A 9,804-nucleotide genomic window follows, 5' to 3' on the forward strand; every position below is an offset into this window, starting at 1 on the left:
TAATCAGTGGTGCTTCAGGAAAGAAATAAAACAATACAAAACAAAAAACAAAAATAATAATAAAATATAACAAACAAACAAACAAACAAAATGGTTTCAAATGGTTTAAGATGGACTGAGCTGGTTTAACATGATCTGACCAGCTAAAAATTTCCCAAAACCTCTCTAGCCAACACCAGACCAGCATATGAACGCACTTTACTTATTTTAACATATTTTAGCGATTTAATGATTTTAATAATTAAGTTCTATATAGTAATAAAACAGAACAAAAGAAGAAAAAAAGAGTAGCCTAAGTAGCCTACTTCATAAAACTATAAATTCATGATAAAATGGCATTTAATTTGATAAACTAGAAATTATGGCAAACCTTGGTATGTTTTAAAGTTGCAGGACTATTAAGTATATTATTAGCTCTTGCTAATGGTTGCCCACTGCAACAAGACAAATCGTTTTTAATGGCTTGAGGTGGAGAAGCCCAATAACGGGCTCCGATGCTGCGCTGTTCCGCCTCTCTCGCTGTCATCACTAAACCGAGCCGTGTTATGATGACAACAAGAATATTCAGACGTGGGACGGAGAATATCTGAGTCTTAAACCCTGCATTTTTTGCTTATTTTCACGCAAATAGCTCGATTAGTGTGTAGCCAGCGCATTCCCGCTCCTCCTCCTCCAGCTCCCAGTGTGCAGATTACCGACTCCGCAGCTTGACAACCGCTACACAATCTCCGGCAAAATGCTACTACCACACTCCGGTCTGCTTATCGGCGTTCTCTGGATTGTCATCTTCAGTCCCGCTGGTGTGAAATGTCTGAATGGCGAAGAAGACCAGTCTCAAGACATGGAGTGCAAAATGAAAAGCGTTACGGTATCCGCTCTGCCGTTTTTGCGAGAGAACGACCTGAGCATCATGCACAGCCCGTCGGCCTCCGAGCCCAAGCTGCTATTCTCCGTCAGGAACGATTTTCCGGGCGAGATAGTCGTTGTTGACGACTTGGAAAATACCGAGCTCCCGTATTTTGTATTGGGTGAGTGCTGTTATTTATTATCAGTTTAGCATCTTATTGAAGCTCTATACTTGATTGTGACAGCTATTGTGATTATTAATAGAAATATCAGTCGCAGGCCTAGTCCACAACTCAAATAGGTCAGTTCTAGTATGTTCTTTGTCCGGAATAATACCCGGTAATCTGCAGATATGTGTTATTTAAGATATAGGAATGGAAGCATGACGCTCGTTTGTCAGGATGAGACATATACAAACAGATGTTTTTATGATGAATATGCGTTACAAATACAGCTGTGAAAATTAGAGACAAAGAGTCACTGGGTTAAAGTCTCATATGCAAACTTGTGTGAAGTTTGTGCCAAGCTTCACCTTTTTTGAAGTCTGAGAAGAACAAACCAAGCAAACCACTACAACAAATGTGTGCTTTGTGTTTTTTTCTGAAAGAGATAGACATGCAGACAGACAGATAAATAAATATAAACAAAGTTGATAAACTTTGATATAATATTTAATAATTGTCTGCTGTAAATAGTAGTTTAGAAATATACATCTTATCGCTAAACTGTGTGACTTCATGTTACTGTTAGTACAGTGTGCAGTTCTTACTGGCACGAGTTGAGATGGACTTTGAACTAAATAAGTTTGATTACCATAATAAATTCAAATACTTTTTTATTTGTTTTTGTGCATAAACATTTTCAAATTAATTATTATGGCATCCTCCTTGCTTTCATTTCAAACATTAACATTTATCTAAGCTTTTCAATTTAAAAGAGCAACTGAAAAGGTGACAACTGTAGAAATACATAATATTTAGTTTTTCTTTGTGTGTCACATGGTGTATATAAATTGTTCCATTTTGAGGAGCTTGTGTGGGTCCAGTTGAAGTACTCTGGAAAGTGTTACAGCCCATTTAGTATAATAAAATAATATATACTGTATATCCTAATCTCTTAATTTGTGAAAAAGTAAAATTAAATACTTTGTATTAACTGAATACTGTGAAAAACTTTTGTCTACATTTGTCAAGCATTTAGTTTGTATGAGGTGGCACACTGGCTGCTGTCCATGGTGCTGAACACTGCATGCATATCTGCCACTCACTCTGAGGTGCAAAAAAGCGACTTTAAGGAGTGGACAGTTGTATAAGTCATTGCCAGCCAATCAGATATGTAGTGTGAAGTGTCTGTGGCTGTCATAGAAGATGTGCTGGGGTTGACTGTTTATTTGGCACTGCCGTGGCGTTGTCAAAGATGTCATGTTGTTTCTCACTTTAGGCATGTCTGGAAAGAAATGTTAGACAGGAAGTAAACATGGTGAAAAGGCAGATCTTTTTAGAGTCTTCTATCAATTGCGACCTTAAAGGTGATGTGGGCATTTTTTATTACCTTTGTTTTGGGAGAGAGAAACAACAAACACTGTGTCCTAAGTTTTAGTGGTTGCTACGTCCCTTTTTTGTGTATATAAAAAATATACATGCATAAAACACACATTCTAGTTACAATATTTATTGTACTCCATATATAATTAATTCATGATTTAATTTATGCTTAAATAGTCTAACAAACTTTAAAAAGAATACACCTGGGAGCACACAGTTTGATCCTCGTACAGTCATATTTGAATGCATGAGGACCTGCATATTTATAACTAGAAATCCTTAGAGTCTAAAAAATAGTGTCAGCATGCAGAGCTAACCAAGATTTCGGTTTGTTAACAATGTTCGGATGTGATTGCATTTTTCATAGCACAAAGTTCTTAGTAGTCAGGATAAGTTAATACTTATACTACAGAATTCAAATAAGCTCAGCGATTTAGAATACATAAAACACTCAAAAATAGCATGCGTCGGCTCTGAAGAAACCTGGAGGCCAAAATAGAATTTTCTAGGTTCATGAAAACTGGGAAACTTTTGAAACTTTATTGGAACTTTTTATTGTGAATTTGTTAGGTTTAATGTTTAAAACCAGTTTCAAGTTTGCTTATAAACTGACCAAAGTCAACATTCATATTCTAACATGAATGAGGAATGAATTAATTTTAGTATGATCAAAACTTTGCTAGAGTTAAATTGGGACAGGATTTGTTTCTGACCAGTGGAAACCTGTTTGCAAACCACAATATATATTCCTTGTGCGGTCCTTTTAGCTTTAATAATTCACATTGGACTCAGTGCTTTTTAATTTCCTTCAGACAGACTGCACCTTGCCTTACTTCATAAATCTCACTCTTTCTAGATAGTCTCCTCTGTTCCTTCAGCCTCTGCCTCCCACAATGGCTCTTTGTTTGCATAAGATTGATTGGAATGATCATGGGGAGTAATTTCAAGTTGGCGTTATAAATGTTGCCTAAGGTGTTTGCACGTCCCTCCCTTCGCTCTGTGGTCTTGTTTCCTGATTATAAATGCAGTCTTTACAGAGCCGCCACTGGTCTTTGAACAAGCTATATTTAATTGGGCCTACCACGCCCCTCTCGGTGACCAGTCAGTGGGCAGACATCCCCTAGTTACATGTTTCCTCCACGGTGCGCTGAGGCTGAGGCCTCCGGTACGCTCTCGTGTCCCCACGTCGGACCTGGCTGTGGTGCTAGAAGCTCTCTGTAGGCCTCCCTTCGAGCCTATCGAGGAGATCTCTGATTGCCACCTCACTATCAAGACTAGCTTTCTTCTGGCGATATCTTCTCTCAAGAGAGTGGGGGATCACCCCCTGATTTGTTCACGTTTGTGTAGCTGCACAAACCAATGGCGCTTTAGCCTGCCAGAAAGGGCGGAGCCGACCCCTATATAAGTCGGTTCAGAGCGCCATTCATCAGATCATTCTCCTTCAGTGACGAAGGATCATCTCTTCGCTGACTCTGAAAGAAGCCAAGAAGAAGCCGAGGAAGAAGAAGCTACAGCTCTGCTCGCCACCTTCAAAGACGCCCAAGGCGCGTGCCCCGCCCTCCCTGCGTCCCTTTGTCTCACCGGTGTGTTTCACACAAGACGACCAGCACCCCTCTTCGGCTGCGAGCGGCTTGGTCTCTTTTGGCGCATCTGAAGAGGACATCATCATCGAGGACTTTATCACCAATGACTCCATGTCCTTGGCAGCGTCTGATGCAGAAGAGTGGGGAGGTTCCGGCAGAGAGCCCGAAGTCCTTTCCCCTTCTCAAACTCTGAGGCTGAAGCCAGATGCCGAACTCATCCGCGTCCTGTCGAAGGCAGTAGAGGATCTAGGCCTCGAGTGGTCGGCTCCGGAAGAGCCCGCCCACGGCCTGTTAGATGAGTGGTACCTGCCGGAAAGCCGTCAACAGTCCTCTCGCCAACGCCCGCCCCGTTCTTGCCTGCAGTTCATGACGAGCTCACCAAGACGTGGCGTGCCCTCTACTCGGCCCGAGTAAATCCCTCTACAGCAGCGGATCTCACCACCGTTGACGGCGCTGACAACAAAGGATACAGCAAGCTCCCCCCTCTGGAGGAAGCAGTTGCTGCTCATCTGTGCCCGCCATCTGCCCTCGGATTAAAGGCCCACACAGCGCATCCCTCTAAGCCCTGCAGGACCACCTTGGCACTCGCCAATAGGGCTTATGCAGCGGCCAGCCAGGCCGGATTGGCGCTGCATACAATGGCGGTTCTCCAAGTGTTTCAAGCCAAGCTTCTCTGTAGTATGGACGAGTCTGGCTAAGAACTCCAGGAGGCTTTCAAAGAGCTGCGCATGGCAACAGACTGGCTCTGCATGCAGGTCAGGGAGACCAAGTGCTCTCTCCTCCTAGTGGCCCCGCTCTGGAGGAACTAAGCCTGGTTCCCAGAGCTAGTGCAGCTCTCAGCAGCAGCCCCGTGGCCTATTCCACTAAACAGGAACCTTCTCTCACAGGCGAAAGGCATGATTTGGCATCCCCGGCTGGAGCTGTGGAGCCTTCATGTATGGTGCCTCGACTGGAGATTAAGCAGCTCCCGGCGAGAGTAAGCAATACTATTTTGGAGGCAAGAGCACCGTCTACAAGATGACTTTACAGCCTAAAATGGTTGTCTTCCTTAACTGGTGTTCTGCACGAAATTTGGACCCGATATCATGTGACGTGTCCCACGTGCTAACCTTTTTGCAAGAGCTGCTGGATAAGGGGCGCCCTTCGAGCCGCTCAGTTCGGCTGATTTGCGGCCCTTATCGCTTAAAATACGCTCTCGTGTCCCCACGTCGGACCTGGCTGTGGTGCTAGAAGCTCTCTGTAGGCCTCCCTTCGAGCCTATCGAGGAGATCTCTGATTGCCACCTCACTATCAAGACTAGCTTTCTTCTGGCGATATCTTCTCTCAAGAGAGTGGGGGATCACCCCCTGATTTGTTCACGTTTGTGTAGCTGCACAAACCAATGGCGCTTTAGCCTGCCAGAAAGGGCGGAGCCGACCCCTATATAAGTCGGTTCAGAGCGCCATTCATCAGATCATTCTCCTTCAGTGACGAAGGATCATCTCTTCGCTGACTCTGAAAGAAGCCAAGAAGAAGCCGAGGAAGAAGAAGCTACAGCTCTGCTCGCCACCTTCAAAGACGCCCAAGGCGCGTGCCCCGCCCTCCCTGCGTCCCTTTGTCTCACCGGTGTGTTTCACACAAGACGACCAGCACCCCTCTTCGGCTGCGAGCGGCTTGGTCTCTTTTGGCGCATCTGAAGAGGACATCATCATCGAGGACTTTATCACCAATGACTCCATGTCCTTGGCAGCGTCTGATGCAGAAGAGTGGGGAGGTTCCGGCAGAGAGCCCGAAGTCCTTTCCCCTTCTCAAACTCTGAGGCTGAAGCCAGATGCCGAACTCATCCGCGTCCTGTCGAAGGCAGTAGAGGATCTAGGCCTCGAGTGGTCGGCTCCGGAAGAGCCCGCCCACGGCCTGTTAGATGAGTGGTACCTGCCGGGAAGCCGTCAACAGTCCTCTCGCTAATGCCCCATTCTTGCCTGCAGTTCATGACGAGCTCACCAAGACGTGGCGTGCCCTCTACTCGGCCCGAGTAAATCCCTCTACAGCAGCGGATCTCACCACCGTTGACGGCGCTGACAACAAAGGATACAGCAAGCTCCCCCTTCTGGAGGAAGCAGTTGCTGCTCATCTGTGCCCGCCATCTGCCCTCGGATTAAAGGCCCACACAGCGCATCCCTCTAAGCCCTGCAGGACCACCTTGGCACTCGCCAATAGGGCTTATGCAGCGGCCAGCCAGGCCGGATTGGCGCTGCATACAATGGCGGTTCTCCAAGTGTTTCAAGCCAAGCTTCTCTGTAGTATGGACGAGTCTGGCTAAGAACTCCAGGAGGCTTTCAAAGAGCTGCGCATGGCAACAGACTGGCTCTGCATGCAGGTCAGGGAGACCAAGTGCTCTCTCCTCCTAGTGGCCCCGCTCTGGAGGAACTAAGCCTGGTTCCCAGAGCTAGTGCAGCTCTCAGCAGCAGCCCCGTGGCCTATTCCACTAAACAGGAACCTTCTCTCACAGGCGAAAGGCATGATTTGGCATCCCCGGCTGGAGCTGTGGAGCCTTCATGTATGGTGCCTCGACTGGAGATTAAGCAGCTCCCGGCGAGAGTAAGCAATACTATTTTGGAGGCAAGAGCACCGTCTACAAGATGACTTTACAGCCTAAAATGGTTGTCTTCCTTAACTGGTGTTCTGCACGAAATTTGGACCCGATATCATGTGACGTGTCCCACGTGCTAACCTTTTTGCAAGAGCTGCTGGATAAGGGGCGCCCTTCGAGCCGCTCAGTTCGGCTGATTTGCGGCCCTTATCGCTTAAAACAGCCCTCCTCCTAGCCTTGGCATCGGTTAAGTGGGTGACTTGCAAGCGCTGTCAATCAGCGCCTCATGTCTTGAGTTTGGACCTAATGACTGTAAAGCCATTCTAAAACCAAGACATGGTTATGTTCCTAAAGTGCTCTCAACTCGTTCAGAGCTCAGGTTATCTCCATTTTGGCGCTCCCTGTAACAGATGGTGAGCAGGGTCTGAACATGCTCTGTCCAGTGAGGGCTCTGAGAATATACCCAGAGCGCTCTAGCCTGTTTAGACAGTCAGAGCAGCTTTTTGTTTGCTTTGGAGGCCGCCATAAAGGACTGCCGGCCACAAAGCAGCGACTTTCTCGCTGGATCGTTGCTCCGATAACCTTGGCTTACGCCTCAGAAGGCTTACAATGCCCTATAGGTGTGAAGGCCCATTCCACAGGAAGGATTTCTATTGGTGAGATTTGTGTGGCCACCGGCTAGTCATCGTCGTCCACATTTGCCAGATTCTACAACTTGGACGTCCCGCTTTACAGGCGCGAGTTCTTTCAGTTTAATGTACCACTTTTCCCCCTTGGGCGAAACTGGTTATATTAGTGCTTCTCAGCTACTAGCTTGGGGCACAATGTGCTCATGTTCTTAGGGGTCCTTATTAGTGCTCCGAGACTGGGCTCGCAGAGCAGGATTACATTTACATTTACATTTAATCATTTAGCAGACACTTTTATCCAAAGCAACTTACAAATGAGAACAAGAGAAGCAATCAGACCAACGAGAGAACAACAGTATACAAGTGCCATGACAAGTGTCAGTTAGTCTAGCACAGTACACGTAGCTAGGTTTTTTTTTATTATATATTTTTTTTATTATTATTAAATAACAGAATGGAACTGTCACGGTCCGGATGTGTGGAGGCAGGCAGGACGACGAGGACCACAAGGATTCCAATAATGACTTTTAATGTAGACACAACAAGGCAGGTACAGGTAGGTGAAACACACAAACTCGGGGTAACATTCACAATAACTGACACTCAAGCTCAAACAGACAGGAACTAATAAATGGTGGCTAATTAGTGGCAGACAGGTGAGCACAATGACGGTGATTAACTAATGATTAGACGGGCTAAACCAACACAAGGGGAAGAAACCACAATAAACAGCCCACAGGGGCGTAACATTACTCCCCCCTCCCAGAAGGTGCGTCCTCGCACCATAGAAACCGAGGGAGGGGTGGAGGGGGACTAGGAGGGTCAGGGAGACCAAGTGCTCTCTCCTCCTAGTGGCCCTGCTCTGGAGGAACTAAGCCTGGTTCCCAGAGCTAGTGCAGCTCTCAGCAGCAGCCCCGTGGCCTATTCCACTAAACAGGAACCTTCTCTCACAGGCGAAAGGCATGATTTGGCATCCCCGGCTGGAGCTGTGGAGCCTTCATGTATGGTGCCTCGACTGGAGATTAAGCAGCTCCCGGCGAGAGTAAGCAATACTATTTTGGAGGCAAGAGCACCGTCTACAAGATGACTTTACAGCCTAAAATGGTTGTCTTCCTTAACTGGTGTTCTGCACGAAATTTGGACCCGATATCATGTGACGTGTCCCACGTGCTAACCTTTTTGCAAGAGCTGCTGGATAAGGGGCGCCCTTCGAGCCGCTCAGTTCGGCTGATTTGCGGCCCTTATCGCTTAAAACAGCCCTCCTCCTAGCCTTGGCATCGGTTAAGTGGGTGACTTGCAAGCGCTGTCAATCAGCGCCTCATGTCTTGAGTTTGGACCTAATGACTGTAAAGACATTCTAAAACCAAGACATGGTTATGTTCCTAAAGTGCTCTCAACTCGTTCAGAGCTCAGGTTATCTCCATTTTGGCGCTCCCTGTAACAGATGGTGAGCAGGGTCTGAACATGCTCTGTCCAGTGAGGGCTCTGAGAATATACCCAGAGCGCTCTAGCCTGTTTAGACAGTCAGAGCAGCTTTTTGTTTGCTTTGGAGGCCGCCATAAAGGACTGCCGGCCACAAAGCAGCGACTTTCTCGCTGGATCGTTGCTCCGATAACCTTGGCTTACGCCTCAGAAGGCTTACAATGCCCTATAGGTGTGAAGGCCCATTCCACAGGAAGGATTTCTATTGGTGAGATTTGTGTGGCCACCGGCTAGTCATCGTCGTCCACATTTGCCAGATTCTACAACTTGGACGTCCCGCTTTACAGGCGCGAGTTCTTTCAGTTTAATGTACCACTTTTCCCCCTTGGGCGAAACTGGTTATATTAGTGCTTCTCAGCTACTAGCTTGGGGCACAATGTGCTCATGTTCTTAGGGGTCCTTATTAGTGCTCCGAGACTGGGCTCGCAGAGCAGGATTACATTTACATTTACATTTAATCATTTAGCAGACACTTTTATCCAAAGCAACTTACAAATGAGAACAAGAGAAGCAATCAGACCAACGAGAGAACAACAGTATACAAGTGCCATGACAAGTGTCAGTTAGTCTAGCACAGTACACGTAGCTAGGTTTTTTTTTATTATATATTTTTTTTATTATTATTAAATAACAGAATGGAACTGTCACGGTCCGGATGTGTGGAGGCAGGCAGGACGACGAGGACCACAAGGATTCCAATAATGACTTTTAATGTAGACACAACAAGGCAGGTACAGGTAGGTGAAACACACAAACTCGGGGTAACATTCACAATAACTGACACTCAAGCTCAAACAGACAGGAACTAATAAATGGTGGCTAATTAGTGGCAGACAGGTGAGCACAATGACGGTGATTAACTAATGATTAGACGGGCTAAACCAACACAAGGGGAAGAAACCACAATAAACAGCCCACAGGGGCGTAACATTACTCCCCCCTCCCAGAAGGTGCGTCCTCGCACCATAGAAACCGAGGGAGGGGTGGAGGGGGACTAGGAGGAGGACCGTCCAACGGCGGCGGAGCAGGGGATGGAGGAGACCGAGGTGGAGATGGAGACTCGGGAGGCCATGGCGGAACAGTGGACTCGGGCTTAACAGGGAAACAGGAGCCCTCCCTGGGCTTAACTGGGAATCAGGAGCCCTCCCTGG

General features: G+C 46.8%; 1 protein-coding gene across 3 annotated transcripts in view; it reads left to right on the forward strand.

The window, feature by feature from the left end:
• Positions 1 to 500: 500 nt before the first annotated feature.
• Positions 501 to 9,804, forward strand: part of astn1 (astrotactin 1) — a 253,618-nt gene continuing 244,314 nt past the window's right edge. For all 3 annotated transcript variants that reach the window (XM_016530291.1, XM_016530292.1, XM_016530294.1), the window contains exon 1: positions 501 to 1,028. In XM_016530291.1, the coding sequence (XP_016385777.1) occupies positions 737 to 1,028 (292 nt within the window). In that variant the 5' untranslated portion in view covers positions 501 to 736. The remainder of the gene's footprint in view (positions 1,029 to 9,804) is intronic.

The sequence above is a fragment of the Sinocyclocheilus rhinocerous genome, unplaced genomic scaffold, assembly GCF_001515625.1.
Source record: "Sinocyclocheilus rhinocerous isolate Xijiao unplaced genomic scaffold, SAMN03320098_v1.1 scaffold484, whole genome shotgun sequence".
NCBI classification, from domain to species: Eukaryota; Metazoa; Chordata; class Actinopteri; order Cypriniformes; family Cyprinidae; genus Sinocyclocheilus; species Sinocyclocheilus rhinocerous.